General features: G+C 62.3%; 3 protein-coding genes across 26 annotated transcripts in view; all 3 read left to right on the top strand.

The window, feature by feature from the left end:
• The window catches only part of PACS2 (phosphofurin acidic cluster sorting protein 2), a 63,630-nt gene extending 53,954 nt beyond the window's left edge, over nt 1–9,676 (top strand). For 12 of the 17 annotated variants that reach the window (XR_002341116.2, XR_014809368.1, XR_014809369.1 and 9 more), the window contains one exon: nt 312–3,342. Coding sequence is in view for 8 of the 17 variants with exons in the window: in XM_021081607.2 (XP_020937266.1) it covers nt 312–666 (355 nt within the window). In the remaining 9 variants the exon portion in view is untranslated. Of the gene's footprint in view, nt 1–311; nt 3,343–5,756; nt 6,905–9,009 lie in introns of those variants that run through there. The other 5 variants (XR_014809364.1, XR_014809363.1, XR_014809367.1 and 2 more) reach the window with 2 other exon arrangements.
• TEX22 (testis expressed 22) lies at nt 4,421–23,440 on the top strand. The gene is made up of 3 exons (XM_021081557.2): nt 4,421–4,731; nt 19,746–19,862; nt 20,002–23,440. Exons 1-3 carry the CDS (start codon nt 4,567–4,569, stop codon nt 20,179–20,181), a joined length of 462 nt encoding a protein of 153 aa, XP_020937216.1. The 5' UTR covers nt 4,421–4,566; the 3' UTR covers nt 20,182–23,440.
• Nucleotides 23,441–25,072: 1,632 nt separating this feature from the next.
• Nucleotides 25,073–25,869, top strand: part of MTA1 (metastasis associated 1) — a 34,792-nt gene continuing 33,995 nt past the window's right edge. For 4 of the 8 annotated variants that reach the window (XR_002341126.2, XM_084967130.1, XM_021081638.2 and 1 more), the window contains exon 1: nt 25,073–25,363. Coding sequence is in view for 3 of the 8 variants with exons in the window: in XM_084967130.1 (XP_084823256.1) it covers nt 25,336–25,363 (28 nt within the window). In the remaining 5 variants the exon portion in view is untranslated. The remainder of the gene's footprint in view (nt 25,364–25,869) is intronic. The other 4 variants (XM_084967135.1, XM_084967133.1, XM_084967134.1 and 1 more) reach the window with 2 other exon arrangements.

Genomic DNA, 25,869 nt, shown 5'->3' on the forward strand with positions numbered 1-25,869 from the left:
CTGAAGACTTCTCTTTCACGAGCTCAAGGCTGCCTGCCGACCGCAGTGGGCGGGAAGCACCCCGGCCCTCCTGGGTTGATTTTCTGGTTTCAAGCCGGTTGGCAGACTCCGGCTGGCACGGGGCGGCAGGGGTGGGGGGTGGACACGCAGCTGCCCCAAGGCCAGGGAGAGGCTGGCCGCCGCGGGAAAGGCGGGCGGCCGGGTCAGCAGGCTGGGCTGGGCCCTCCCAGCCCACTTCCCGGGGGGCCCCTCCAGCCCTGCTCTGCTCCGGGCCTGGCGGGCAGCGGGGTCAGGCGGTCTTGTCCCCACAGTCCTCATCGACGGGGTGGAGTGGAACGATGTCAAGTTCTTCCAGCTGGCGGCCCAGTGGTCCTCCCACGTCAAGCACTTTCCCATCTGCGTCTTCGGGCACTCCAAGTCCCCCTTCTAGCCCCGCCGGCACGGCCTCGCCAGCTCCCCGCCCTGCAGCCCCGCGGCTTCCCGGTTAACATTTCAGTTTACGCGGAGACAGACCCTCGCACACGCAGAGACAGTCTTAAGTATGAACACGCCGGCGACCTGGAAACGAACGGGGCGGCTGCCCCCGGGCCCGTGACAGCTCCGCTTATTAACCAGAGTGTCCGGCAGGGCTGGGGGGTCAGGGGCACAGTGTCGGGGGGGGCTTGAGAATCATGGAAGGCGTGATTCGGCCTCAGGACCCCGCGCCAGCCCCCCCAAGACGGGTTCTCGCCTTCGCCTCCTGTCCTGAGAGCTCCCTGCTTCCTCGGGGAGCCGGGGTCAGGCGCACAGCCGCGCGGGCCCCCAGGCACCGAGCCGGGGGCCCCGAGGCCCGAGGCCAGCCTTCTGCTGGGGGCGTCCTGAGCAGAACACAGAGGCCAGTCAGCCCAGCCCTGGGCCCCAGCTCCGCCCTCTCGTGGTTCCCAATAAACTCCAGCCTCGTGGGGCAGTGGAGGCTTTATAGGAGCGGATATTTCTAATGCTTTTAAATACATGTTATAATGTAGCTGCCAAACAGACATTGCTCTTCTGAAGTCCCAGCAGCGCCTCAGGGCTGTGGCCGAGCCAGCAGTGCTGTCCCGCATCCCAGCCCCGCAACCCCCGCCTCGCCCCAGTGGCTCGCTCCCGCCGTGTCCTGTAAGCACCGCTGTGCTGCCAGGCGTCCCCACCCCACACTGGGCCAGCCCAGTGGGCCTCCGCAGCTGCCCCCACCCCGGCCTGCCTGCTGGCTGGGAGGCCTCCGAGCCTGGCAACCAAGTGTGTCACCTGCCACACTAACGTGGCCAGACCGTAGGCGCTCCACCGGGGCCGTGGGTGTGGGCAGCCCAGCACCTCACGGGCCAGGACCTCGCCTCTCTAGGCCAGGCTCCTCAGAGAGAGGTTTTGGGTTTGGGGCCCATGTGGGGACAGCTGCACGCGCCACCTCCCCAGGCAGCAGGAGAGGGGCGTCCTGACCCAGGGTCCTGCCCAGTCCCCCTGCTCCCCAACAGCCCTGCACTCCAGGACTCCGCAGGGAGAGCCTGCCGGCTCCTCGCCCTTGTCAGCTGTGGCCATAGGACACGGGGATCCCCCCGTGGGGCTGTGAGCCCCCCAGGCTGCACTCAGAAAAACAGTGCCAAACGCAGCACCGGCTGCAGGCCTTTCTGGTTCCTCTGGAGGACGGGCCTTGCCAACAGCCCGTGGCACAGCGGAGTCCCACTCGGGGCTGAAAGAGAGCCCCTCTCTCTTGCCTGGGACCTAGCTGCTTACCTCCTCCCCCAGGCGGCCACACAAAGTCTGAGTGCCCGACACACTGGGTCCCAGTGGCAGAAAGGATTTGCATGTGGCCCGGGACCAGGGCTCCTGCCCCTCCCTGGGAAGCCCTGGGCGAGGCTGCCGGTGCTGAGCCCACCGCCTCGGGCCGGCCTGGGCAGGTCCCCCGTGGCTGTGCTCAGAAGCGGCCTCGGGACCTGGAGCCTCCCCACCCTCACTCCCGCTGCTGGGCTCAGGGCAGGGCCGTGGTCAGAGCTCGTTTCCTTTCCAAAGGTCGCGCTCAGCGGGAAGAAGCTCTGGTTGAGACGCCCATGCCGGGCCCTCTGGCTGCAGAGCTAGTTTTCATTAGAGGAAAGGGCCAAAGTGGGGCTCTCCTGTCCACCGTGGCTGGGAGCTGCCCTCCTCCCCACTCCCCGGCTTCTGGTCTGTGCCCCTGTGCCCACGAGGCGAAGACGCCCGCCCCTCTGCTCCAGGCCCCAGGGCCCGGCCGCCGCTCTGCTCCTGGACTGGGAGCTCGTGCCACCAGCCCTGGTCACCCCAGCTCCCGCTGGTGCCTCAGTGTCCCCATCAGCTGAACAGGGATGGTCTTGCCTGCCCCGCCTACCTCATGGAGCTGTTCTGAGGGTTTGTGTAAGAGCACTTTGTCTCTCAGAGGACGATGACACACAAGCCAAAGCCGTCTGTGACTGAGCCAGTGCAGCCATGAGCACGGGGAGGGCGGTGTGGGGCACGCGTGAGGTATGTGGGCCCCAGACGTGGCCCCACGGGACAGGAGCAGCCCCCTCACAGCCGGGGTCTCAGCCCAGTGAGTGACCAGAGGCAACTGGGACTCAAAGGTTAAGCCACCAGTCACCTTCAGGCAAGGCCAGGCTCCTTGTGGGCCTGGCGGCACAGTGTGGGCAGGCCCTGCCCTTGCTCAGGCCAGGTGGAGGCCAGCTCGCCCGGTACCTGGGCCACTGGGCCACTGCTTCCTCCTTCCTCATGTTGGTCCCCTGGGCCACCGTCTCCTCAGGGCATGCAGGCCAGTGTCCTGAGTCAGTGTCACGGCCACAGCTCTGTGCAGGGATGGCCTCGGTCCAGAGCCGAAGGCCTCTGGCAAGGCTGGCGGGATCAGAGCCGCCAAGGCCAGCCGTGCTGGCCTCAGTCCGAGAGGAAGACCCGACTGGCCTTTGTCCCCGAACAGACTCCCCACGACAAAACCGGGCCACGCGCTTCCAAAGGCCAGTTTCCTGAGCCCCACGCCTGTCCCTCCGCCCCCTTCTCACCACCTGTCCTGTCCTGTCCTGTCCTCCAGTGAGGTGGGAAGACAAGGGCCTGGCAGGGGCCAGGCTGGGCTTGGGGCGCCCTCCCCGAGGGTCTGACCCTGCAGGCCAAGGGGGGCCACTGTTCCGTCCTGCAGCCCCCACGCGGGTCTGCGCGTTGCTTGGTTCCTAGGATGTACGTGTTGCTAGTTTGGTTTTTTTTTTAATGGAAAACAAGATAAATGTAAATAGCCTTTTGGGAAACAGAGTCTAACCCGTCCCGTATGTGACCACGTGGACTATTTAAGGTGCTGATGCGAGACTAATAAAGCCGGGAGCACGCCTCCAGGTCCTCCCCGCCTGTGTGTGATTCCTGCCCGGCCGCTGCCGTCCCCAGCCCGGCGCCCGCGCGCCGCGGGCAGGCGGACACCCGAGGGGCCGGGGGTCGCGGCGCGCCCGGCTGGGGGCGTGGCCCGCGCGGCGAGCCCCCCCCCCCCCACCGCGGCCGCGGAGCCTGGACTCGGGGCTGGAGGGGGAGCGGGGTGCGGGGCCGCCGGGGCCGAGTCGCGGGCCCCGGGCGGGGCCGCGTCCGCGTGGCGAGCGGAACTCCGGGCGCGCCTGACCGTCGAGCCCGGACGCAGGCGCAACGCGGGCCGGAAGCGGAAGCGGCGGGCCCTGCAGAAGCGGAAGTCCCGCCCACCGCGGTGGGCCCGCCCGCCCCCTCCTCTCGATTCGGGGTACCCCTCCCTCCGGCCGGGTGCCGTCCGTGCCCACCTCTGGCCCCGGCCCCAGCGTACCTCACCCCGCATGTCCTTGGCGGGTGTGCCCCGCCCTCCCCTCCCCGCCGCCCGGTACCCTAGTGTACCGCACCTCCTTGGCTTCGGACTCCTTGGGTACCCCACCTGCCCGCCGCCTCCGTACCCCCAGTGCATCCCGCCCCGCCCCCGCTGGCCGATGCACCCTCCGCAGTTCCCTCCGCTTGACCCTCCACTGTGCTTCCCCCCGACCCCGGCGCTGCCACCCGCCAGCGGACTTCTCCCGGCCCCATGGAGTGGAGAGGGGCGGCTGCGGCCTCCTCGCGCGGACCTGCGGGCGGGGTGGGGGTGCGTGGTGCGCGGAGCCCGGCTTCGGGGTGTGGCTGGGGTGGCGTAGAGGTGAGGTCACAAGGGTCTGGAGAGGGGAGGCGGGCAGTGCCTCCTTTCTCTCTTGGTGGCCTGGTCATTCTTCCTGAGAAGTCACCCCAGGGCCTCGGAGGGGGAAGCCAAGGATCTGGAGCCATGGTGGGAGAGGGGGCTTCCCTGGGGGAGGCTGCGGGAGGGCAGGGGACTGCTGTAGCTGCTCCAGCCTGGGGTGACCATGTGAAAACCAGCTGCAGGAGCTGGGAGACCCAGGACACCCAGTGTGGGGGACCTTTTGGGGCTCACTGGCTGAGGTCCACCCAGCACTGTCTAGCCAGTGGCTGGAGGATGAGCCCAGCAGACCCTGACGCGGCTTCCCTCTGCCTGAGGGGCCCAGGTAGGTGGGGCCCTCCCCCCAGAGCCCCAGAGGTGCAGCTGAACAGCCCAAGGGGCTGGACATGGATGGCGTGAAGCCCTGGTTTAAGGCCCTCAAGGGGAAGAAGCCAGAGTCGTGGCTGCCTGAAGCGAACGGGCAGCCCTCTGCCCCGCCAAGCCCAGCGATGGCCTGGGGCCAGCCCAGTGCCCAGAGCGGCAGTCAGCAGGTGCTGCAGACTCAGGACTGGGTAAGCTGAAGGAAGCCGTGGCCTCTGCACCCCTGGAACCCCCAGCACTGGCTGGGGGGGGCGGTGTGGGTGGAGACGGGGCCTCTCAAGCTGGCGGAGGGCCGAATGGCCTTGGGTAAGAAGCAGGTGCTGAGGCGAGGACCACAGAGCGTCAGCATTCTCCTCCCCAGAGCCCCGAGTGGAAACCAAGGTGGGCGTGCACCCCTCTTGCCTCCCACCACTGTGGCCACCCCGACACCAGGCGGCACCAAGCTGGGGGAGCCCAGGCAGGGGAGCTCTGCCCCCATGGCAGGGACCGTCCTCCTGACCAGGTAGGTGAACAGTCGGTCAGCAGGAGGAATTTGTCACCAGAGGTCATGAGCAAACACTCCTGGAGCTCTGCTGTGTGACAGCTCCAATCTGGAGGCACCTCCGTCTGCCCCCAGTGAGCACGTGGGCAGCTGCCCCGCTGCTGCGCAGCCGTGAGCAGACGGGACACAGCTGCTGTTGCCCCAGGGATGCTTCCTAGGCAAAGGCTCCCTGGGGGGGCAGGGGGCAGGGCCTGGCCAGACGGAGCTGGGCTGTGGCCAGCCGAGTGTTCGGTGTGTGCACATGTGTGATGGCAGGTTGACAGTAAGAGGTGGTGGGGGAAAGCGCGGGCTCCGTGCACCCCACCAGCCGCGCCCCCGCCCGACTGCCTGTGGGGCACCTTTGGGGGTGCTGGGGGACCAAACGAGCAGACCGTCGGCTTTCATGAGGCCGGCATCTCGGGACAGGTCGTCCAGGATATAAACCACCAGCAAGTTGCCTGTTGGGCTGTCACGGCAGGAGCCGCTCCGGAGGGCGCGGGACCTGGGGACATCCCTCCTGGCCTGGCGGCCCTCAGGCAGGGGCCACCTGCTGTGTCTGCAGTTCTGAGTGGTGGGTGGGTGGCTGTAGGTCGGGGGTGGCGGGAGATGGGGGGCAGGTGGGAGGCAGCAGAGCAGGAAAGGCGCGCCAGCGGGAAGCTGCACGGCAAGGGCCCAGGCCCGTCTCCATCTCCGCAGGCTCCTGGGGCCGGGGCGTCCCTGCCTGGGGTGGGGGTGAGGGGGCTCCCCACACCCTGGTCGCCCCTCTGGTGTCCTCCCACCTCTTCCCCCTCGGGGCTGCAGCCCCTGGGGCAGTGTCAGCCGCTTGCTGCGGCCTTGAGGTGCACAGCAGGCGACGCTCCCCGGCTGTCCTGCAGGGAGTCTTCCCCGTGGCGTGGGATCGTCCTCCGGATCTCCCTCTGGCCCCTTGTCAGGCCTCGTCCTTCAGGGACCAGCCTGGGTGACACGAGTCAGCGGCACTGCTCCCTTCGCCCCTGTCCCTCCCGGCCCAAGCCCCGTGGACGCCGCCCACCCCTGCTGCGGCCCCCAGAAGGGCAGCCACGTCAGGTCTGAGGAGACCCCTCCCGACAGGCCTCTGCAGAAGGCTGGGCGAGCCTGTGCCCTTCTGCCCGCGACCTGTCCTGCTGGAACGGCCACACAGGGCGCCGAAGAAGGCAAGAACCACAGGACGGAGTTAGGCAGGAGGGGCCGACCACATGCCGGTGGGCGAAGCTGCCCTGGCTCCTGAGCCCCGGTCCCCCGTGCTGCTCGCTGCATCTTAATCCCCACTTCCAATGTGAACTAACAGTGCAGGGCGCCGGACATCTGAAGGCGATCTCTTGCGAAGGAGCGGGAAACACCTCGGAAAAGGGGCATCAGAGGGAGCACAGGCCCGGCAGAGCAGGGCAGCGGTGGGGGGTGTGGCCGCGACCAGGGTGACCTGCGCCATCTCAGAAGGACTGGCCCTGCGGCCAAACGACAGGGACCCGGAAGGGAGCCCTGGGGAGGCGGCGATGCGGGCACCACGGGAGGCACGTGACCGTGCCAGGTCAGTGCAGAGACGGGGCGAGGCAGAGGGTACAGACAACCATTCAGAAACCTGTAGCCGCTACGGATGTAATCAACAGATGCAGAGGACAGGCGAGTGGAGAAGGCACACTTGTTTGTTGTTTTCTTTCTTTTTTTTCCTATCGACTGTACTTGCGGCATTCAGAAGTTCCCGGACCAGGGATCAGACCCATCCCACAGCAGTGACCCAACCTGCTGCAGTAAAAACGCCTGAGCCTTAACTCACAGAGCCACAGGGAGACTTCCGAAAGGCACATTCGACAACAGGAAGAAGCCTAGCAGGACTCATGGAAACCTGAGAGAAACTTTAGGACACCCCGAGGTGTTAGCGGAAACTTGGCAGTGGGAGAGACCGCGTGCTCTTGGAGAGGGAGACCCGCCGGCAGAGAGGGTTGTCCCAGGCCTGTCCCAACCCAGTGACGTCGCAATGAAGACGCTAAACGCTCGTCTTCCTTTTTCGACTTGGCAAACGGTCAGGTGGAGAAATAAGCAAGAATAGGTCCGGCTCTAGCAGCTATGACTTCATGTCAAGCTCGTCCGTCATCAACGCGACGGGGTCCTGTCACGTGACGCCTGCGCAGCAGCACCGAATGGGGACCTAGAAACTGACCCAGATGCCCACGGGCACTGCGTGCAGGCTTCGACGGCATCTCGGATCGCGGAGGAAGCGTAGACGGGGTGATGAGTTGTGCTGGGACACTGGGAGCTGTCTGGACGCCGTCCCTCGCATTGAGCGAAGAAAAAGCAGACCACAAGAGGACTAGGAACTCTGGGCAGATCCCTTTGTGACGGTGGGGAGGAGGCGGCCTTTGGAACCACGCTGCAGAGTCCAGAAGCTGTAGAAGCAAAGATGGACACGTTCAACCACGTGGAAAACAAACTCTCATCCAGGCAAAAAACACACCACGAGCAAAGTCAAAATAACGGACACGGTTGCCCAGACTCTCGAGTGGCAGCAGGCAGAGTCCAGATACGTGGTGCTGGAACACGGGCTGTCTCCAAGCCAAGGGATGGAGTCGGGCTCTCGCCTGAAGCTGAGGACAAAAGTTACCTTGAGATGGATCAAAGGCATACACCTTCGAGCGAAAACGGTGAAACTTCTTGAAGAAAACCAGGGGAAACTTTGTGGCGTTGGGTTTGGCAATGATTTCTTGGGTGTGACACCAGTGGTACAGGTGACAGGAGTCAAAGTAAAGGGGACTTGATCGAAATTTAAAAATTTGGTCGTCAAAGGACGGCATCAACAGAGGGGACAGTCAACCTGTGGAACGGGGGAGAACGTAACTGCGAGGCTTGGGGGTGCTGACCCCCCAGTCGTCAGAAATCTGAGCAAAACTTTACAGTTTGACCCTCTGCATCCAAAGTTCCACGTGCAAAAGCTCAAGCAGCACAGACCATGAAGTATCACAGCACACGTTTTTTTCTTAATGTTTATCTTTTTGTCTTTTTGTCTTTTTAGGGCCGCACCCGTGGCATGTGGAGGTTCCCAGGCTAGGGGTCGAATCAGAGCTGTAGCCGCCGGCCTCCAACACAGCCACAGCAACACGTCTGCAACCTACACCACAGCGCACGGCAACGCCGGATCCTTAACCCACTGAGCGAGGCCAGGGACCGAACCCGCAACCTCATGGTTCCTAGTCGGATTCGTTAACCACTGCGCCTCAACGGGAACTCCCAACACATGGGTATTTTTAAAAAATCCTTCTAGAAGTAGATGCATGCAGTTCACACCCATGTGGTTCACGATTCAGCTGTCCTTGCGAATTCCATATCCGCTAAGGGATTAATGCCTTGAGTATCTAGAGAACTCTGAAAGCAACAATGACAACAATCACTTGATTCAAAAGTGGGCAAAGGGCACCCCCGTTGTGGCTCAGTGGTAAAGAACCTGGATCTATGAGGTTGCAGGTTCGATCCCTGGCCTCGTTCAGTGGGTTAAGGATCTGCTGTTGCCGTGCGCTGTGGTTCCACATGCCGCAAGTGTGGCCTTAAAAGAAAAAAACGGGCCAAGGACTTGTCCCTCCGTGGTGCAACGGGATCAGGGCGTCTTGGGAGCAGTGGGACGCAGGTTCGATCCCCAGCCCAGCCCAGTGGGTTAAGGATCCAGCATTGCCACAGCTGTGGCTTAGGTTGAGACCGCAGCATGGATCTGATCCCTGGTCCAGGAACTCCATATGCCAAGGGGCAGTTCCATTGTGGCTCAGTTGTAACCAAGCCAACTAGTATCCACGAGTAATCGGGTTTTATCCCTGGCCCCGCTCGGTGGGTTAAGGATCCAGCGTTGCTGTGAGCTGTGGTGTAACAGGTTGCAGACACAGCTCGGATCTGGTGTTGCTGTGGCTGTGGTGGAGACCAGCAGCTACAGCTCCAATTCGACCCCTAGCCTGGGAACTTCCATGTGCCGTGGATGCAGCCCTAAAAAGACAAATGCCAATAATTTAAATAAAAGAACAAGGTGAAGATGTGGGGAAATCGGAACTCTTGTCTGCGGCTGGCGGGAACGTAAGATGGTGCAGTCGCCACGGGGAGCAAGACGGAAGGTCCTCAGAGGCGTAGGCACAGCACCGCCACGAGCCCCAGCAGCTCTAATTCTGGGCAGACGTCTGCAAGAGGCAAAGGCAGGGACCCAGAATCCTGCCCATCCATGTTTGCAGGAGCCCTGCTCACAGTCGCCAGAAGGTGGATGCAAAGCAAATGTCACTGACGGATGAATGTGGGAAAAACATACAACGGAGTGTTATTCAGCTTAAAGAAGAAGGACGTTCTGGCACCTGCTGCAGCACGGATGCGCCTGAGGACGTGGGCTGAGTGAGCTGAGCCAGACCCAGAGGGACAGTCGCTATATGGCCACGACGTGAGGTCCCTGGTAGTGTCCACTTTCGAGACAGGAAGTAGAACGGTGGTGTCTGGATGGGGAGTTAGAGTTCATGGGACAGAGGCTCAGTGTGGGGAGAAGAAAAGTTCGGAGTTGAGAGCGGTGACGGTTGCACGACAGTGTGGAAGCACTGAGGCCAGTGAGCTGTGCATGTAAAAATGACTGAATGTACATCTTGTTATGTGTATTTTATCACAGTTAAAAAAAAATAATGGGGGGGAGTCCCCGTTGTGCCTCAGCAGGTTAAGAACTCAACACAGGTGTCCGTGGGGATGTGCACTTGATCTGTCCTCACTCAGTGGGTTAAGGGTCTGGCGATACCCCGAGCCGCAGATGCAGCTCGGATCCCGTGTGGCTGTGGCTTAAGCAGGCAGCTGCAGCTCCGGTTCTGCCTCCAGCCCGGGACCTTCCATATGCTGAGGGTGCGGCCCTAAAAAGACACACCCCAAAAAAGGACCCAGAGACTGTCTGCTGAGGCACAGCTGCCTGTGGAGGAGAAGCAAAACCAGCCCCTTCAAGTCCCAGACAGCAAGCTTCCCGGCAGCCAGCCAGGTCGGCCTGGCACAGAAGGGCGGGCCTCTGAGCGGGAGCTGGTCCCGAGCTGTAAGGAAACAGCGGTGAGCGCGAAGTACAGCGGAGACGGCGGGGACCTGGAGCGCAGCCGGCGCCGGTGCGCGTCCCTGAAGGCTGGGAGGGAGGCGGTGCGGGGCCTCGATGGCCCTGGTGCTCCAACCGCCAGTCCTGCAGGGCTCTGCCAGTCTGGCCTGGAGACCACAGCCTGGGCCAGCTGGGGCCAGCAGGTTGTACGAAACGGATCGCAGGCCGTCCCGTGCGGACCTCCCCTTGAGGAAGCACCGGGTGCGGCTGGAGCGCCCAGCGGGCCACGCACACGCGGCTGCGGGAAAGGGGCGGACGGCGCCCAGAACCCACAGGCCTTTTGCCGAAGGGGAGCCCCGACTGACCAGAGAGAGAACTAAATGCTATGAGGTGTCAGGGACATAAAAGACATTGAATTGACAAAACTAGGAAAGGCCAGGGGCGGCCTAGGTGCCGGCAGCAGGGTCGGCGCCCCTGCTGGTGCGGGGATCCGAGCGGGAGAAACGCCCCTCGTCCGTCCGGCAGCAGGCGCCCGGTGGTCCGGGCCTGGGGGTGGTTAGATGACGCGCCCGTTGCTTCAGGCGAGAGCAGAAGGGCAGTGACCCCATGAATGAGCCCCTAGGAATCCACATGGAAAAGTCTCAGAAGCTAAGGGAACAGCAGGTGGAAAGCGTCCTGGCCGCTGCGGGGACTCCCAGCAAAGAGCAGCCCCGTGCCGCTCGTGGTCACTGCCCACGTCTGTCTGAGGCAGGGACCGAACCGGCTCCTGGCGCCTGGGGTGGACCGGGAGCCTTGCTCCAGACCTTATCAATAGGTTTTATTTCTCGAGGAAAAGATCCGAAGCCGGCGTGGCATTGTTCATGTGGGGGGCACATTCGCGGGTTCTAAAATATCGTTTCCTTTACAGTCTCCTCCCATTTCAAACTAAATGCACGCGTGAGGCCAGGTCTCTCACAGGTGGATCCCAGGGTGCAGACCTGGGGCCCCAGGGAACTGTAGCTGGCTGCAGGGGCCTCCCCTGTGGTTCGCACAGCCCTCCCCTCACCTGCAGTGGCCCAAGAAAGCCCAGCCCCGCCCAGCCCTGCCAGAGCTGTGGGTGGGGTGCAGCACCCGGAAGCTCGGGGGCAGCCCACAGTCGCGTTCAGAAAGAAGTGGCCAAGCCATAAATCTGTAGCAATCCCATGAGAAATCCCACACGCGCCATCCCAGTGCTTTCAACATGCCAGTCTCAGCAAAAAGGCGTCATGTGACCAAAAGAGCAAAGAAAAAAGAGGCGTAGCCTTGAGCAGCACAGTCATCGCCGGGTGTGGCTGGCTGGGCACGTGGATGCTGAACTCGGCGAGGAGAGCAGCAGTCGCCTTTTCTTTCCGCTGGAGCCTAGGGAGTTCAGCAACACCTCCTGTCCCCTCACCCCTGAGCAGGGCGGGAAACCTGTCTGGGGAGCAGATGCCCCAGGGACAGAGACCCTGAGAGGTGGGAGCAATGAAGCGGGAAGGTGGACAGCAGGTGGCCGAGTGGTAGCCGGCATCACAGCTGCCCTTTTGGAGAGACCGCTGTCCCCGTCCCACGGGAGCGCGGAGCGGGGCCCTGAGACGGCCAAGGCAGCACCAACCCGGGAGGTTAGAAAGACGTCCCCGGGGGCGGGGGGGAGACAAGCGTCCCCTGCCCCTGTGTATAGCACAGAAAGGAGTCCGCTTTTCCCAGGGAACGTGGGAAGATGAAAGAGCTTCTGGTAAGTAAACAGAGGAGAACAGAGCTTAGACGTGTGGTGGAGGGACTGGGAGACGGGGAGCTTGGCGCCAAGCGGGAGAAAGACGAGAGGCTGGAAGGACCACCCAGAGGGCCCATGGTGCAGCCGAGCGGGCACGGGGGTCCTCGCCAGAGAGCCGGCGGGATGGAGCCCCCGGGGCCAGCACCACGCACCAGGTGGGGGGTGCCTTTACCACGGGGTCTCACCGCATGGGGAGCAAAGCAAAGACCCTGAATCCTGATGATCTGGATTGTCTTACAAACTGATTTTCTTCCTCTCTCTCTTTTTTTTTTTTTTTTTTTTTTTTTGGGTTTTGGAGCCACACTCGTGGCATATGGAAGTTCCCTGGCTTGGGGTCCAACTGGAGCTCCAGCTGCCGGCCTACACCACAGCCCCAGCAACGCCAGATCAGAGCCGCCTCTTCGACCTACACCACAGCTCATGGCAACACCAGATCCTTAACCCACTAAGCGAGGCCAGGGATCGAACCTGCATCCTCACGGATACTAGTTGGGTTTGCTACCACTGATCCACGCCAGGAACTCTCACACTGGTTTTCAAACACCTGAAGACACGAATAACAACTCTAAAGTGGTCCCTGGTGGCCTAGGGGCTGACGATGTGGTGTTTTTACTGCTGTGGCGCAGGTTCTATTCCAGCCCCGGGAACTTCTGCACACTTCGGGCGCAGCCAGAGACGAGTCAGGCAAGGTTCATGCTGCCCAGAGCGGCCACGTGTACGTAGGGAGCCAGCATCCCCGGACAGCAGTGCTGGGGAAGGCGAGGAGGGGCCAGAGCCAAGGAGGAGCGATGCGTGAAGCACGGGTTGAATGCCCTGAACGCGCAGTAAGCACGTCCAGCCAAGCCGCAGACTTGACGGCCCTGGGAGGAAGCACCGCGGGCTCCGGCCTCCGGGACTGCGGTGCGGGGACCCTGTTCGCCACGTTTCTGTCCCCAGCGCCCAGGAGGGCACAGGACACAGAAGACATACTGTGCTCAAGGCGTGTGTTCTGAATACAGGACGTTGCTTATAAACACGAGGAAACCGTGTCCTGCTTGGAAATCTACTGATAAAATTCTCGTCAGTAGCAGGAGGAGGGAGCTCACGTGATTCTCTCCTGGGCGTCGAAAAATTCCCTGCCTGCCTGTCAGCCACCTTGGGAAACAAACGAACGTAGGAAGACCTGGGCCTTTCCGTGAGCTGCCAAGCGAGCAGGGCCCGCGGCACACGTCGTCCAAAGGGCCGCCCAGCGTTCAAGCGGCAGGCGGGCATCGTCACCGCAGTGAGACGGCTGGCCGGCAGCGGGAGCCGGTGCCAGAGTCGGGAAGGGGAGTGAGCCGTGAGGACCTAAAAGGAAAAGATGAAACGGTCACTGTTTGCAGTTGACGTGTTGTCTAAAATCCACGCAGACCGAGGAAAGTAAAAGACCAGGCGCAAAAGAGGGAGACTGGCTAAGTGATCCCCGATGCAAACGTGACAGCTTCCAATACGATGAAAACAACCAGAAAATGCAGAGGAAGAAGGGAGGGATCCCTTCCCTCCAGCAGCAGAAACCACGGCTCCTAGAAGCAACCTGTGCGTGTGTGATACCCGCACGGAGGACGCTGCGAAATGTGACTCACCGGCCGAGGATGCCCCGGAAACCTGTCCCGTGTTATTGGGTGGGAAGGCTCAAGGCGGCGGGCGCTTTGGGTGTTTTGGCTGTGCCCGCAGCCTGCAGAAATCCCAGGCCAGGGATTGAAGCTGAGCCACAGCAGTGACAATGCTGAATCCTTAGCCATATGCCACCAGCGGACTCCATGTTTTCAACCTTTCAGAATTCCCCCAATAACTAATTCAGGTACTCCTGACTTAAAAAAAAGAAACACTTGGAGTTCCCTCAGGGCTCAGTGGGTTAAGGATCTGGCATTGTCACTGCGGCAGCTCTGGTTCTAGCTGTGCTGTGGGTTTGATCCCTGACTCAGGAACTTCCATGTACTGTGGGCATAGCCTAAAGAAAAAAAAAAAAAAAAAAGAAAGAAGAAAGAAAGAAAGAGAGAAAGAAAGAGAAAGAAAGAAAAAAGAAAAACACTTTTCATGAATTTTGAAAACTTTATCTTAAAAGTACATAGTGTTTCCAGCGGTGAATTGTTATCTGTTGTTGTGTAATAAACGTCTCCATAATTTAGCTGCTCGGAATTAAAGAAGTTTCATAATAATTTCTTCAGGAGCTCCCTGGTGGCTCAGCAGGTTAAGGATCCCAGGTTGTCACTCTAATGGCTCAGGTTGCTGCCTGGGCACTGGTTAAATCCCTGACCGGGAAACTTCCGCATGCCGCAGGTGGATCCAAGAAAAAAAAAAAAAAAAAAAAAAGGGCGTTTTAAAAAATAAGAACAGGGCGTTCCCGTTGTGACTCAGAAGTAACAAACCTGACTTAGGATCCATGAGGATGCAGGTTCCATCCCTGGCCTCGCTCAGTGGGTTAAGGATCTGGTGTTGCCGTGAGCCGTGGTGTAGGTCACAGACGTGGGTTGGACCCTGCAGTGCTGTGGCTGTGGTGTAGGCTGGCAGCTGCAGCTCCGATTCTATCCCTGGCCTGGGGACTTCCATGTGGCTCAGGCGTGGCCCTAAAAAGCAAACAATAATAATAACGACAACAACAATAGATAAGAGCAAGGCCTTGGTCCCAGCGAGGAGATCCACAACCCAGCACAAACAGTCCAGGACGGATCGGATCCTTGTTTAAATTTGGGGGTTTGCCTTAGGCTCCGCATGGCACCGCAGAGCGGGGGGGCGGACTTTTCCTTGATTGATATTGGGGTGACTGGCTGTCCATTTAGAAAACCACAGCTGTCTCACCACTCCTCTCGCGCACACACTGTTAAAGCCTGACCGCAGGGGTTCCTGCTGGGGCGCAACGGGACCAGTGGTGTGTCTGCCGTGCTGGGACCCAGGTCTGATCCCTGGCCCGGCAAAAAAGAAAAAACAAACAAAAAATTCCGAAACACAGAAGCACTGGGAGAATGTGCCTGTGTTTAGAATCTGTGTGGGAAATGCCCACTTTAGGCCAAATCCATACAGGAAAGTTCCGGCCAGTAGAACTGCTGTTTGAAAGGTTGGTACGAGGGGAGTCAAAGCGTTACAGGACCGTCTGGAAGAAAATATTAGTAATATTTAAGATATTCAAATGTTCGCCAGCCAGAATCTATGAAGTTTGCTTCAGAATAACAGCAAAATGCTTTTTAAAACTGAGCAGAAAAGCGGGTAAAGGGTGTGGACGTAGAATTCATAAGAAAGAGACCGAATGGGCCAAGACCATAAGGACAGACCTGCCTGGCGTTGGTGAGGAGACGAGGAGAATAATAACTCTGCGTTGTTGGTCTGTCTTTCTTTCTTTCCTTTTTTTTTTTTTTTTCCCGTCTTTTTAGGGCCGCACCCACGGTATATGGAGCTTCCCAGGCTAGGAGTCCACTTGGAGCTGTTGCTGCCGGCCTACACCACAGTCACAGCCACAGCCATATGGGATCTGAACCTCATCTTTGGCCAACACTACAGCTCACAGCAACACCGGATCCTTAATCCAGTGAGTGAGGACAGGGACCGAACCTGCATCCTCAGGGTTACTAGTCAGGTTTGGTACCAATGAGCCACGATGGGAACTCCCTACTGGTTTCTCAAAGAACCAGTTTGTGCTCATTTTCCATTATTTTCACTTTAATGCAACAGTCTTTCCTCGTTCTCTCTTTAAACTTGAACTTCTTTGGTTGGTCTTTTCCTAGATCCTGAATCACTTTCTTTGTCCCTTGTCCTGGGGCTTTTTTCTAACTTTCTGCTTGAGAGCTATCATGTGTCCTCAGAGGACGGCTTTGGCCACCCTTCTGCCGCTCCTCCCCCAGGGGACCCTGGGCTTCCACCCCAGTGTTCCCAGTGTCTGTGCCCAGAGGAGTGTCTCATCCTTCTGTGACTGGGTTCCCACTGGGTGGCTCTGCCGCCACATGCAGGATGTGACTGTGGTGCCCGCGGTGGGTGTAGGGTGGGTGTCTGTGCTTCCTGAGGCCTCAAGCTCGGCCATTGTTTGGCTTGTGAGAGTGGGTCCCCTGTGCATGCTGTCAGGTCCCTCTGCTTAAGTACTTGAATCTCTCCTTTTAAAATGTGCTGTTTTTATAAACACAGGGGAGCCCGTAACGGGGAAGGGCAGCCCGCTGGCCCCCAGCCCCCTTGGCTCCCCGCTCTCCTAGTCGTTGCTGCTGCACCTTCAAGAACACACTCTGCTGGCTTCCAGCCGGCGTCCTGCTGAGGCTGCGGGCTTGCTCGGCCCCTGCAGGCACGTGCCTCCTGCCTTGGCCCCTCAGTTCACACGCATGCTGCCCCCAGGGAGCCTGGTCCTCAGCTGGGCGAGGGCAAGTTTTCCCCAGAAGCTGAGCTTTGGCTCCCCTTTTTCCCTGCAGGTGACGCCTGGGCACCCTTCCTTATCTTGTGTGTGACGACTGCGTCTTCCCCAAATGTGCCGTGAAGCCGCGACCCTCGGCTCACAAATGGCTGACGGCTCAGCTCTGGGGGCTCTGCTGTCCCTCCGAGGACCCTCCTGCGGCTCCTGTGGGACCGGCTCAGGCCCCACCTTCCCCCCGGGCGGCCTTGCCTGGCAGGGCTCTCATCTCACAGCTTCCACAGCGCCCCGAGGAGGTTCAAGTTCCCGAGACTTTAACTTCCACATGTTTGTTTTCTTTCTATTTTTTTTTTTTTTTAGGGCCGCTCCCACAGCATATGGAGGTTCCCAGTCTAGGGGTCCAATCAGAGCTACAGCTGCCGGTCTATACCACAGCCACAGCAACATGGGATCCAAGCCACGTCTGTGACCCACACCACAGCTCACGGCCATGCTGGATCCTTAACCCACTGAGCGAGGCCAGGGATCAAACCTGGAGCCTCATGGATACGAGTCAGGTTTGTTACCCCCGAGCCGCGACGGGAGCTCCAGGCCGTGTGTTTCTGTTGCCTTCACACGAGCGATGCTTTGTTGTGAGCAATTGCCCCTTGGCCTTCCTGCCTCCAGGGAGGCTGGGCCCCCAGGTGGTGCCAGCTTCTGCCCCTTTGTGAGCGCCCTGCTTTGTAGGCTCTGGAACGTGGGCTCTCTCTCCTCCTACAGCGGTTCTGAGCTCTCCCCACCCTGCCCTCTGTGCCAGCCGGCTGCCTTTCCTGCTCCTGCCCAAGCCCTTCAGTCTGGACCCTTGTTCCCTCCGGGGGTGTGTGGTGTGTGCGTGTGTGTGCGTGCACGCGTGTGCATGTTCTCTGTTCTCTTTTTTCCTGAAAAATGTCTATGTGATTGACTCTCCCATTTTCTCATATTTTGGTAACTTTTCCTTTGTTGGTTGGTTTGGCTGCGCCCACGGCACGTGGAAGTTCCCGGGCCAGGAACAGACTCCGAGCCACAGCAGCAACAACGCGGGTCCTTAACCCGCTAGGCCACCAGGCCCTCCTTGTCACCTGTTTTCTATATCAGATTTCTGTGATCAGCATTTGCTGTGACGATGCTCTGAGGCAAGCAGCTCCAAAATGTCCACGCTGCTCAACCACGGACTTTGGTTCCCTGCTCGCAGGTCCGCGGGCAGCAGGGTGTGTGCCCCTCATTCCTGGAGGTCTCCCTGGGGGCTGCGCTTGTGCCGTGTGGTGGACACTTGGAGGCCCACTCGGTCTGCACAGGCAGAGGTGCCCCGGCAACATTCTGTGGATTGCCGGGCGCCAGTGGGCAGGGTGACCCCCTCGAGCAGGAACCACTGTGCCATCGCGTATCAGAGGGCAGGCTCGGGTGTCATTACAGGAGGGGTGGAGCGTTTGGGCAACAGTCTCCCGCACCCTCTCTAAGGGTCTTAACTCGGAGCTGACTCTTTTCTTCCTTTTTCAGCTGCACCCTCAGCATATGGCAGTTCCCAGGCCGGGGATCAAATCAGAGCTGCAACTTCGACCTCTGCCACAGCTGTGGCAACGCCTGGGGATTGAACTGGCAGCGCCACAGAGGCAAGCCGGGTCATAAAAGCCACTGGGCCCAGCGGGAACTCCTGACACCACGCTTTTCATTTTAAAGAGCTTACCCTTCTCTGAACGGTCCTTTCCCACACCGCTCGCCTGGTGGAGAGGACAGGACCACAGCTACGGGGGAGGTGCCGTGCTTTCTTCGCTCCCTGTCACAGCTCCTTGGCCTCTGGCTGGTGGTTTGGGTTCTGTGCTTCATGCCGAGGCTTCCTCCAGTGGGGGGGCTGCTGTCAGTCTGCCCTGACCAGTGGGGCACCAGGGCTGGCGGAGGGCTCCCTGTGCCAGGGCAGCCTCAGCAGCCGTCCGGTGCCCTGGGGTGTGATGGGTGGGGTTCTGACACCCCACTCTCGTGTCTGTGCGCCTCTTCTCTGGGGCTGGTCTCTTCCCCCAGAAAGGACCCTCCTCTCCTGGGTGGAGGGGACACAGCCGGGCTGCCACCGTGGGGGGTGCAGAGTGGCAAGGAGGCTGGGAACGTCACTTTACTTTTTGGCTTAAACAACAGAAGTCTGTAGTCTCACAGTCTGGGGCTGCAAGTTCAAAGTGTAAGTGTCAGCGGGTTGGTGCCCCCGAGGCTGGGGGCGCCGAGCGCCGAGCAGCCTCCGTGGCTGCAGACAGTCGCCTCTCCCCCGTCTCCGCTCACGGTCTTCCTTCTATGTGCATTTTTCGGGTCCAAATATCCACTTTTTTTGCCATGCGAACCCTTTTCAAGTGTGTGGTTCAGTCGTGGGAAGTATATTCACGCTGTTGTGAAACACATCTCTAGAACTTTCTACCTTGCAAATTTGAAGGTCTCCCCGTTACACAACCCAACCCCCACCCAGCCAGCCCTGGCAGCCATGGTTCCATGCTCTGACTCCAAATCCCACGGGGTCCCCGCTAACTCCTGTGAGCAGACGAAGCAGTGTCTGTGCTCTTTGGTGACTGGCTCTTCCCCGCAGGGTCTCCGAGGGGCACCCATGCTGCTGCAAGTGTCAGAATGTCCTCCTAAGGCTGGGTCACACTCCATTGTGTGCATTGCCCCTTTAGGCTTATTCCCGCGTCTGCTGATGGGCGTTTGGGTTGCAGCCACTTTTTGGCTACTGTGAACAATGCTGCTGCGAACACGAGTGCAGAAATATCTTTGAGGCTTGCTTTCAGTTCTTTGGATGTACACCCAGAAGTGGGATTGCTGGATCATATGGTAGTTCTATTTTTAAGGTTTTGAGGAATGGGGATTGAGTCTGTCTTAATCCTCTTTTTATTTTTAGCATCCCCCCACCCCCCGTGTCCTCCCGGAGGTAGCCTACCTGGGGAGGAGGGGTCCCACGGGAGCACAGCGTGCTTCTGGCCTTTCCCAGTTGGGAACCTCTTCCAGCCTCCTCCCTCCTGGGGACAGCTCTCTTTCACGGACGCCCCACCCACTCTTCTTGCGTCCTTATGGACATCTGAGCCTTATTTTTTCGCCTACACCTCTTTACTCTCATTTTAGAGGGGCTGGGGGGCGGCTGAACTTTGGGTCCCACCTCCTTTGAGGCACATACAGCCTGAGTGCCTGTTCTGGGGGCCTCCCCAGGGCGGGCATGGGGGCCAGGTCCAGAGGGCTGCTTCTGCCCAGCCATGCCTGGGGAACCAGCTGCATGGACTTCACTGCCTAAGGGGCTGACAGTGCACACAGAAAAGCAAGGAAGGTGCTGGGGCCGGGGTGTCCACGCGCAGAGCTGCTGTGCAAAGCCACGCGAGGCCACAGGACCAGAGGCTGAGGTCCTGCCTACTCACCGGTGCTGGCTGGGGGAGAGGGGCGACCAACTCAACTTTGGAACGCGCCCCCCTGGTGGCGAGGGCGACGAGAGTTGGTGGGTGCGGGGACCCCCAAAGGGTGGCCGGCGCGGACCCCTGACTGTCCCCGCAGGTGTGCGAGCCGCAGGAGAGCAGCTACCCGAGCCGGCGCTGGAGCCTCAGCATCGATCAGCGCCGGCGGCAGGCTCTGCGGGGCGGCAACGACGGCGGGTGGACACAGTCCCTCAGGGTGCGCGGGGCGGGGCGCGCGGAGGGTCCGGCCCCTGCCCCGCCCCCGCCTCGCCCCCGCCCCGCCCCCGCCCCGCCCGTCTGCCCCCTCCCGACCCCGCCCTGGCCCGCTGCGATCCCTGACCCAGCCCTCCCCGCAGGACCTCTCGCAGATCGTGGCCCAGCTGGTGTCCGAGGACGTGGACAAGGACGTGCTCCTCCCCCATCCGCCGAGGACCGCCGAGTCCACCAAGGCCTTCCAAGCCGCCTTGGTCCGGAGTGCGCCTTTCCGGCACAACGTGACTTTGGAGGCCCAGGCCTCGAGGTCTCGGCCCTCTTAAGAGCCCACTCAGCCCAGTGTCTGTCTGCCAGCGCCTTTCCTGTGGGTTCTGGGGAGACAGCCTGCCAGGTCTGGGCCGCACGTCCCCTGTGCCCCATCACAGCCCACCTGACGGTCACCACCAGCCAGGGAGGAGGACACAGGCCGGGAGGGCGTCTGGCTGCCCCTCCTCAGAGCTCACACCCCAGAGGCCTTGGAGGCCCCCCAGTTGGTGTGATGTGTTCAGCCCAGCCTTCAAGAGGCTGTCCAGAGAGGCCTGGGGGACAGTGCAGTGGCACCTTCCGGGGTGGCCCCCTAGGCTGCCAGGGGCCATTACCCTGGGGATGAGCAGCTGTTGGTGGCCTGGGAGGGGTGTGGCTCTTGGCGCCTGGACCACCTCTCACCTGGCCTGGGTGGAGGGAGTCCGGGCTGAGGTGCATGGCCCCCTCGGGAATTGGGCACCTGCCTGCGTGGAGCAGAGGTGTGCAGGGACCAGCAGTCTTCCAGGAGAGTGGGGTTTTGATGTCATGAGCCGCCTTTACTGGTGCCTGCCCGCGGGGAGCACTGGGTCTCACTTTGGATCTTCGGGAGGCCCACAGGGGCACATGGACCTTGGGTGATGCTGTGATGGGGAGAAGCGGGCGGCAGGGAGGCTTCCTGGAGGAGGCGGTCCTCCTTGCCTGTGCACCAGGAGTTTGGTGGGCAGAGGGCCTGGGGTAGCTGTGAAGGTGTCTGACTTTGTCTCCGTGTTGAGGGGTGGGTGGAGGGTTTGGGGGTCGGTGAGGCGGGGCTGCGTTTTGGGGAGACCGAGCTGGAGGGGGCAGGAGGTGGGAGGAGGGGGGGAGGGAGGTGACCTTAGGCTCCCAGCCTCGGCCCGCAGGGTGGGCGTTTCTTCCCTTGGACTCGGCACCGGACCAGCAGGGGGCTGGGGGCAGTGTGTGTGGTCAGCTTGCGGGGGGCGCTTTAGGCCAAAGGAGGTGATCCTCCCCCAGGCCCAGGGTGAGGGCAGCGCTGGGGGTCCTGCGTGCACTGGCTAGTGGGCAAGGCTGCCCCGCCTGGCCCCTCGCAGACCGGCTGCGGAGAGGCTGCGACCCGCCCTGCTGCCCATCCCTGCCTCTCGCTGCTCCTCACTGTAAGGCCGCAGAGGTCCTTCCCTAGGAAGACGTCCAAGGTCACGCCGCTGGGCCCGCCACCTGCCCCATTCTGTCTGGAGTCCCTTGGGCATAATTTTGTTCCTCCGGGAGTTCCCGTTGTGGCTCAGTGGTAATGAATCCAGCTAGGATCCATGAGGATGCGGGTTCGATCCCCGGCCTCGCTCAGTGGGTTTAGGATCCTGTGTTGCTGTGGCTGTGGTGTAGGTCCCAGATGTGCCTCAGATCCCACGTTGCCGTGGCTCTGGTGTAGGCCAGCGGCTGCAGCTCCGCTTCAACCCCTAGCCTGGGAACTTCCATATGCTGTGGGTGCGGCCCTAAAAAGACAAAAAGAAAAATGGTTCCTGTGTATTCCTCAGCATCTCTAAGTTGGTGCAGAGCCACAGGGATGGTGGGGCTGGGAGGAGCTGGGAGGCGCGTCCCGAGGGGCAGAGAAGGGCAGGGGTGAGGTTTGGGCAGGGCCACGGGAGACCCCATGGCACCCCCTCCTCCTTCTCCAGCCCCCCCCCCCCAATGAAGTGGGGAGGAGGTGTCAGGGGCCAAAATCTGCCCTGGGCCAGACACCACGCTGGGCAGGAAAACCCCCAGCCTCTAAGCTGAAGTGTTAGCAGCTATGACGGCAATGACAGGGGCTGGGGCCCCGAGTGGTTCTCAAGGACAGCGTGTCTTCAGCAGAGGCCCAGGGCCTCACCTGCTCACCCTGCCAGGCCTCCTGGGGTGTCAGATGGGGTGGGTCCAGGGCCCTCTGGCCTGCACGAAGGCTCACTCCCTGGGACCACCCAGCGCTCCCCACCACAGCAGCAGAAGCTGCACAGCCTCCCTGGAGCTGGGGCCCAAGGCTGGGCATCGTCCCCCGCTGGCCCTGGGGGGACGAGCAGGGAGGCCATGGCCCTCTCCAGTTGGGCCTGGTGTCCAGGGAGAGGTGATAGTGCCTGGAGACAGTTTTTTGTCCGCCAAGTGTGTGGGTTTCCTGCCACCACCCTAACAAGCTACCACGGAGTCAGTGCCTTCAGGCAGATCCCCGAAGGGGAGGGTCTGCTGAGGCTGAGGCGGCCTCACCGGGCTGTGCCGGGCGGCGGGGCTGCTGTCTTGCCTCGGGCGCCAGCCCCGCTGGGCTTCCAGAGCCCCCACCCCCGTTCTCCGCCTCCGCCTTCGGAGCCAGGGGCCCACAACTCTCTTCTGCCCTGTCCCCACGTCAGGGCCACAGGATGGCCTCAGGCCCGCTTGGTGATCAAGAGACTGTTCTAAGGTCGCTGGTCAGCCAGCTTCCCCACACTCTTGCCACCAGCTGAGCACAGTGACAGGTTTGGGGTGAAGACCTTTGAGGGGCGGCACCTGCCTTCCACTGGGGCGCCTGGCATCGGCTGGGTAAGAGTGCTGCTCAGTTCCCGCAGAGCCCAGGCCCCCAGCAACCAAGAGTTGCGGGGCCCCAGGGTCCCCAGTGCCCTGGCTGGGAGCCTGCATGAGAGGCGGGGCCCCAGGGCACACAGGTCGGGCAGCTCACACTGCTCAGGACAGGGTGCCCAGTCACCACAGAGAGGGGACACTGTAGTGTGACCACTGTGCATCCATTCTAAACTGTCCCAAGCAGGTAGGTCTCTCCCTAAAGTCTGGGAGGACCAGTATGACTCCCCAGACTCAAGGGACACCACTCGGGTGCCCCTGTGGCGGCAAGGACGGTCACCTGGGCTGGCTCGCGGGTCAGGTGGCTCAGAGCAGGAAGCAGAAGCCCCTCTGGATACGCCCGGCAGAAGGGAGAGCTGCCCTTGGCTCCCCTCGCAGGGCACGGCCCCCAGGGCTGGCCGGGCACCTGGGAGGTGTCACTGGAGCCCTCCCCAGGCCAGCATGCAGTTGCTGCCCAGCACTGACCGTTGACCACAATGACTTCGTTGGCCTTACAGAAGCCTTGCTCGCTGTTCAGCGACCCAACAAAGTTTTAAAAATCTCGCCAAGAATTTTATCCTCAAGACTGCTGTTAACAGGGTGAAGTTTGTTCGGATATTTCTAAAGGCCCAGGCAGACACAAGAGCATGTACAGAAATGCAGACTAAGTGTAGAATAGTCCTTTCAGATTTTAAAATGTAGAGAGAAGACATGATTGCTGAAATTAGATGAATGCTTCCTTCCTTCCTCTGAGTTTAAGAATCAAATTATTTTTGTTTTTTGTTTTTATTCAAAAATTTTTTTTGTCTCTTTAGGGCCGCACCCATGGCCTATGGAGGTTCCCAGGCTGGGGTCTAACTGGAGCTGTAGCCGCCGGCCTACATCACGGCCACAGCAAGGCCGGATCTGAGCTGCATCTGCGACCTACACCACAGCCCATGGCAACGCTGGCTCCTTGACCCACTGAGCGAGGCCAGGGATGGAACCCGTTCCACTGCGCCACGACAGGAACTCCTCACCCCTGTCCTTTTTGCCAAGTGACTTGTCCCAGAGCTGGTCTAGGGGCTGGGCCTTGTGTGCAGTCTCCTTTCTGTCCATCTTGGGAGAGGAACACAGGGCGAAAGCCAGCCGAGGAGCGGGCGCGGGCTTGGCGGCCTCTCCCAAGGGTTTATTAGAAGTCACGGTGCTTTGGGAGGGCGATTCCTCCTCCTTGGGGGAGTCGTGCAATTCCAATGGCTTCCGACTGCCACTCACCTGCCAGCACCCGCGCCGGGAGGAAAACGGCCCCCACCTTTCAGCTGCCTCTGCTCTCCAGGGGCTGTCTTATTTCCAGAAGGGAGGCAGGAGCAGGCACTTTACAGGCAGGACGTTGTGGGCACTCTCTGTGACCAGCAGCTGCCTGGGCATGTATTTATTGGGGGTTCTGATTAAGTTTTGGTCCACCTGTTAGGTAGTGCTGCAGCTTCGCCGTCCAGATGAGGAGATGCAGGCCCCGGAGGCAGGGACCAGGCCTGCGGGGAGCGAGGGAGACCATCGCACCTCGCGACACTTGGGGGACGGCCTACATGTCAGCAGCACCTAGCCCCTGCTCCTCTGCCTTTCCTGGCAGGCGGTCAGCCCTGGGGCCTCTGGAGCCCCAGCCCCTCCAGGTCCCACAGGGCTGGCTCCTCCTTTGCAGCCCCCTGGCAGTCAGGTTGATCCTGGACCCGGCCCCTTGCTTCTCTCCGTGCGGGGCTCCATCCCCTCCGCCCAGCAGCCTCCCCACCCGCCTCCCCGGGCAGCGTCCGGGCCGTCCTGGACCTCAGGCGCCCAGCTCACACGCGGGGCTGGGAGGACAGGCGGGAGCCTCGCTCGCTCCCGCGGCCCCCGCGCCTCCCTGCACCCCCTGGTCTGGGCTGTGCCTGCGGGGGGGGGGGCCCCCCCGGGGGCGGGGGGCGCCTTCCGGAGGGCGGCCTCCTCCGGGCACGCCCACCCCTCCTCCCTCGGGCACCGTCAGGGGGGCCGTGCCAGCTGAGAGGTGGGGGAAAGCGGCCCGCAACTGTGTGCCGGGGGCCGTGCGGGCGGGGCGCCGAGGGCCGGGGCCGGAGGGCCCGGGCCGCCCACGGAGCGGCGGGCGGCCGAGCGCCTGCGAACGCGCGGACTCGGAGGGCGCCCTCGGGCGGGAGGCTGCGCGGAAAGGGCCGGGCGGGGGGCGGGGGGGGGCCAGGGCGGACCCGGGGCGGAGGGCCGATGGGCCGCTGCGGCCCGGGGCCCGGGGTGCGGGCGGGGCGGGGCGGGGGCGCGGGAGGCGGCGGGGAGCGCGCGGCCGCGGGGCGGGTAACGGCCCGCGCGGTGGGCGGTGGCGCCCGAGGCCCCTCCCTCCCCGCGGCCGCTCCTCCTCTTCCTCTCCCGCCCGCGCCGCGGCCCTCGGTCCCTGCGCGGCCTCGGCGGCCTCGGCGGCCTCGGCGGCGGCGGCGGCGGCGGCGGCGGCGGCGGCAGCGGCGGCGGCGGCGGCGGCGGCGGCGGCAGCGCGGCCCCTTTAAACCGCCCGCCCGCCCGCGCCCCCGCGCCCCGCGCCCGCGCGCCTCCATTTTCCAGGCCGCCCGCGCCGAGCCCAGCGCCCAGCCCGGCCCAGCCCGCGGCCTCCGCCGCCGCCGCCGGACATGGCCGCCAACATGTACAGGGTCGGAGGTAAGGCCGCCGCCCGCCCGCCGCCGCCGCCGCGAGGCGCCGCGGGCCCCGGCCCCGCCACCCGCGGCCCCGCCGGGCCCCCCATCGCGCCGCCCCGCCGCGCCTCAGGCCCCGGCCGGCGCCCCGGGCCTCGCCGTCCGCCGCCCCCTTCCCCCCCGCGCGCGCCCCCTCGGCACCCCCTGCCCGGGTCCCCCATCTTGTCCCGCCCCTCCCCCCGTTCCGCTTCCCCCCTCCCCCTCCGCCCGCCTCCCCATCGCCCCCCCCATCGGCCCACTTCTGGTCCCCTCCCTCCACCTCTGCACCCCTCCCCCACTGCAGGCCGCCTGCCTGGGCCACCCTCCCTCCTGCCCGCGGCGCCCACCCCTCTGCTGCGCCCCCCCCCCCCGCCCCTGTCTCCTTCCCCTTCCCGCTCCATCTTTTCTGAGCAGCCGGCTCCTCCACCACCACCTCTGCCCTGGCCGTGCTCGTCGCCACCCGACTTGGCCCCTTGGCCCGGCCCCTCCTGG

This window comes from Sus scrofa, chromosome 7, assembly GCF_054392235.1.
Source record: "Sus scrofa isolate SSC_HxYL_T2T_F1_AM1 chromosome 7, Sscrofa_HxYL_maternal_Yorkshire_Landrace_v2.0, whole genome shotgun sequence".
NCBI classification, from domain to species: Eukaryota; Metazoa; Chordata; class Mammalia; order Artiodactyla; family Suidae; genus Sus; species Sus scrofa.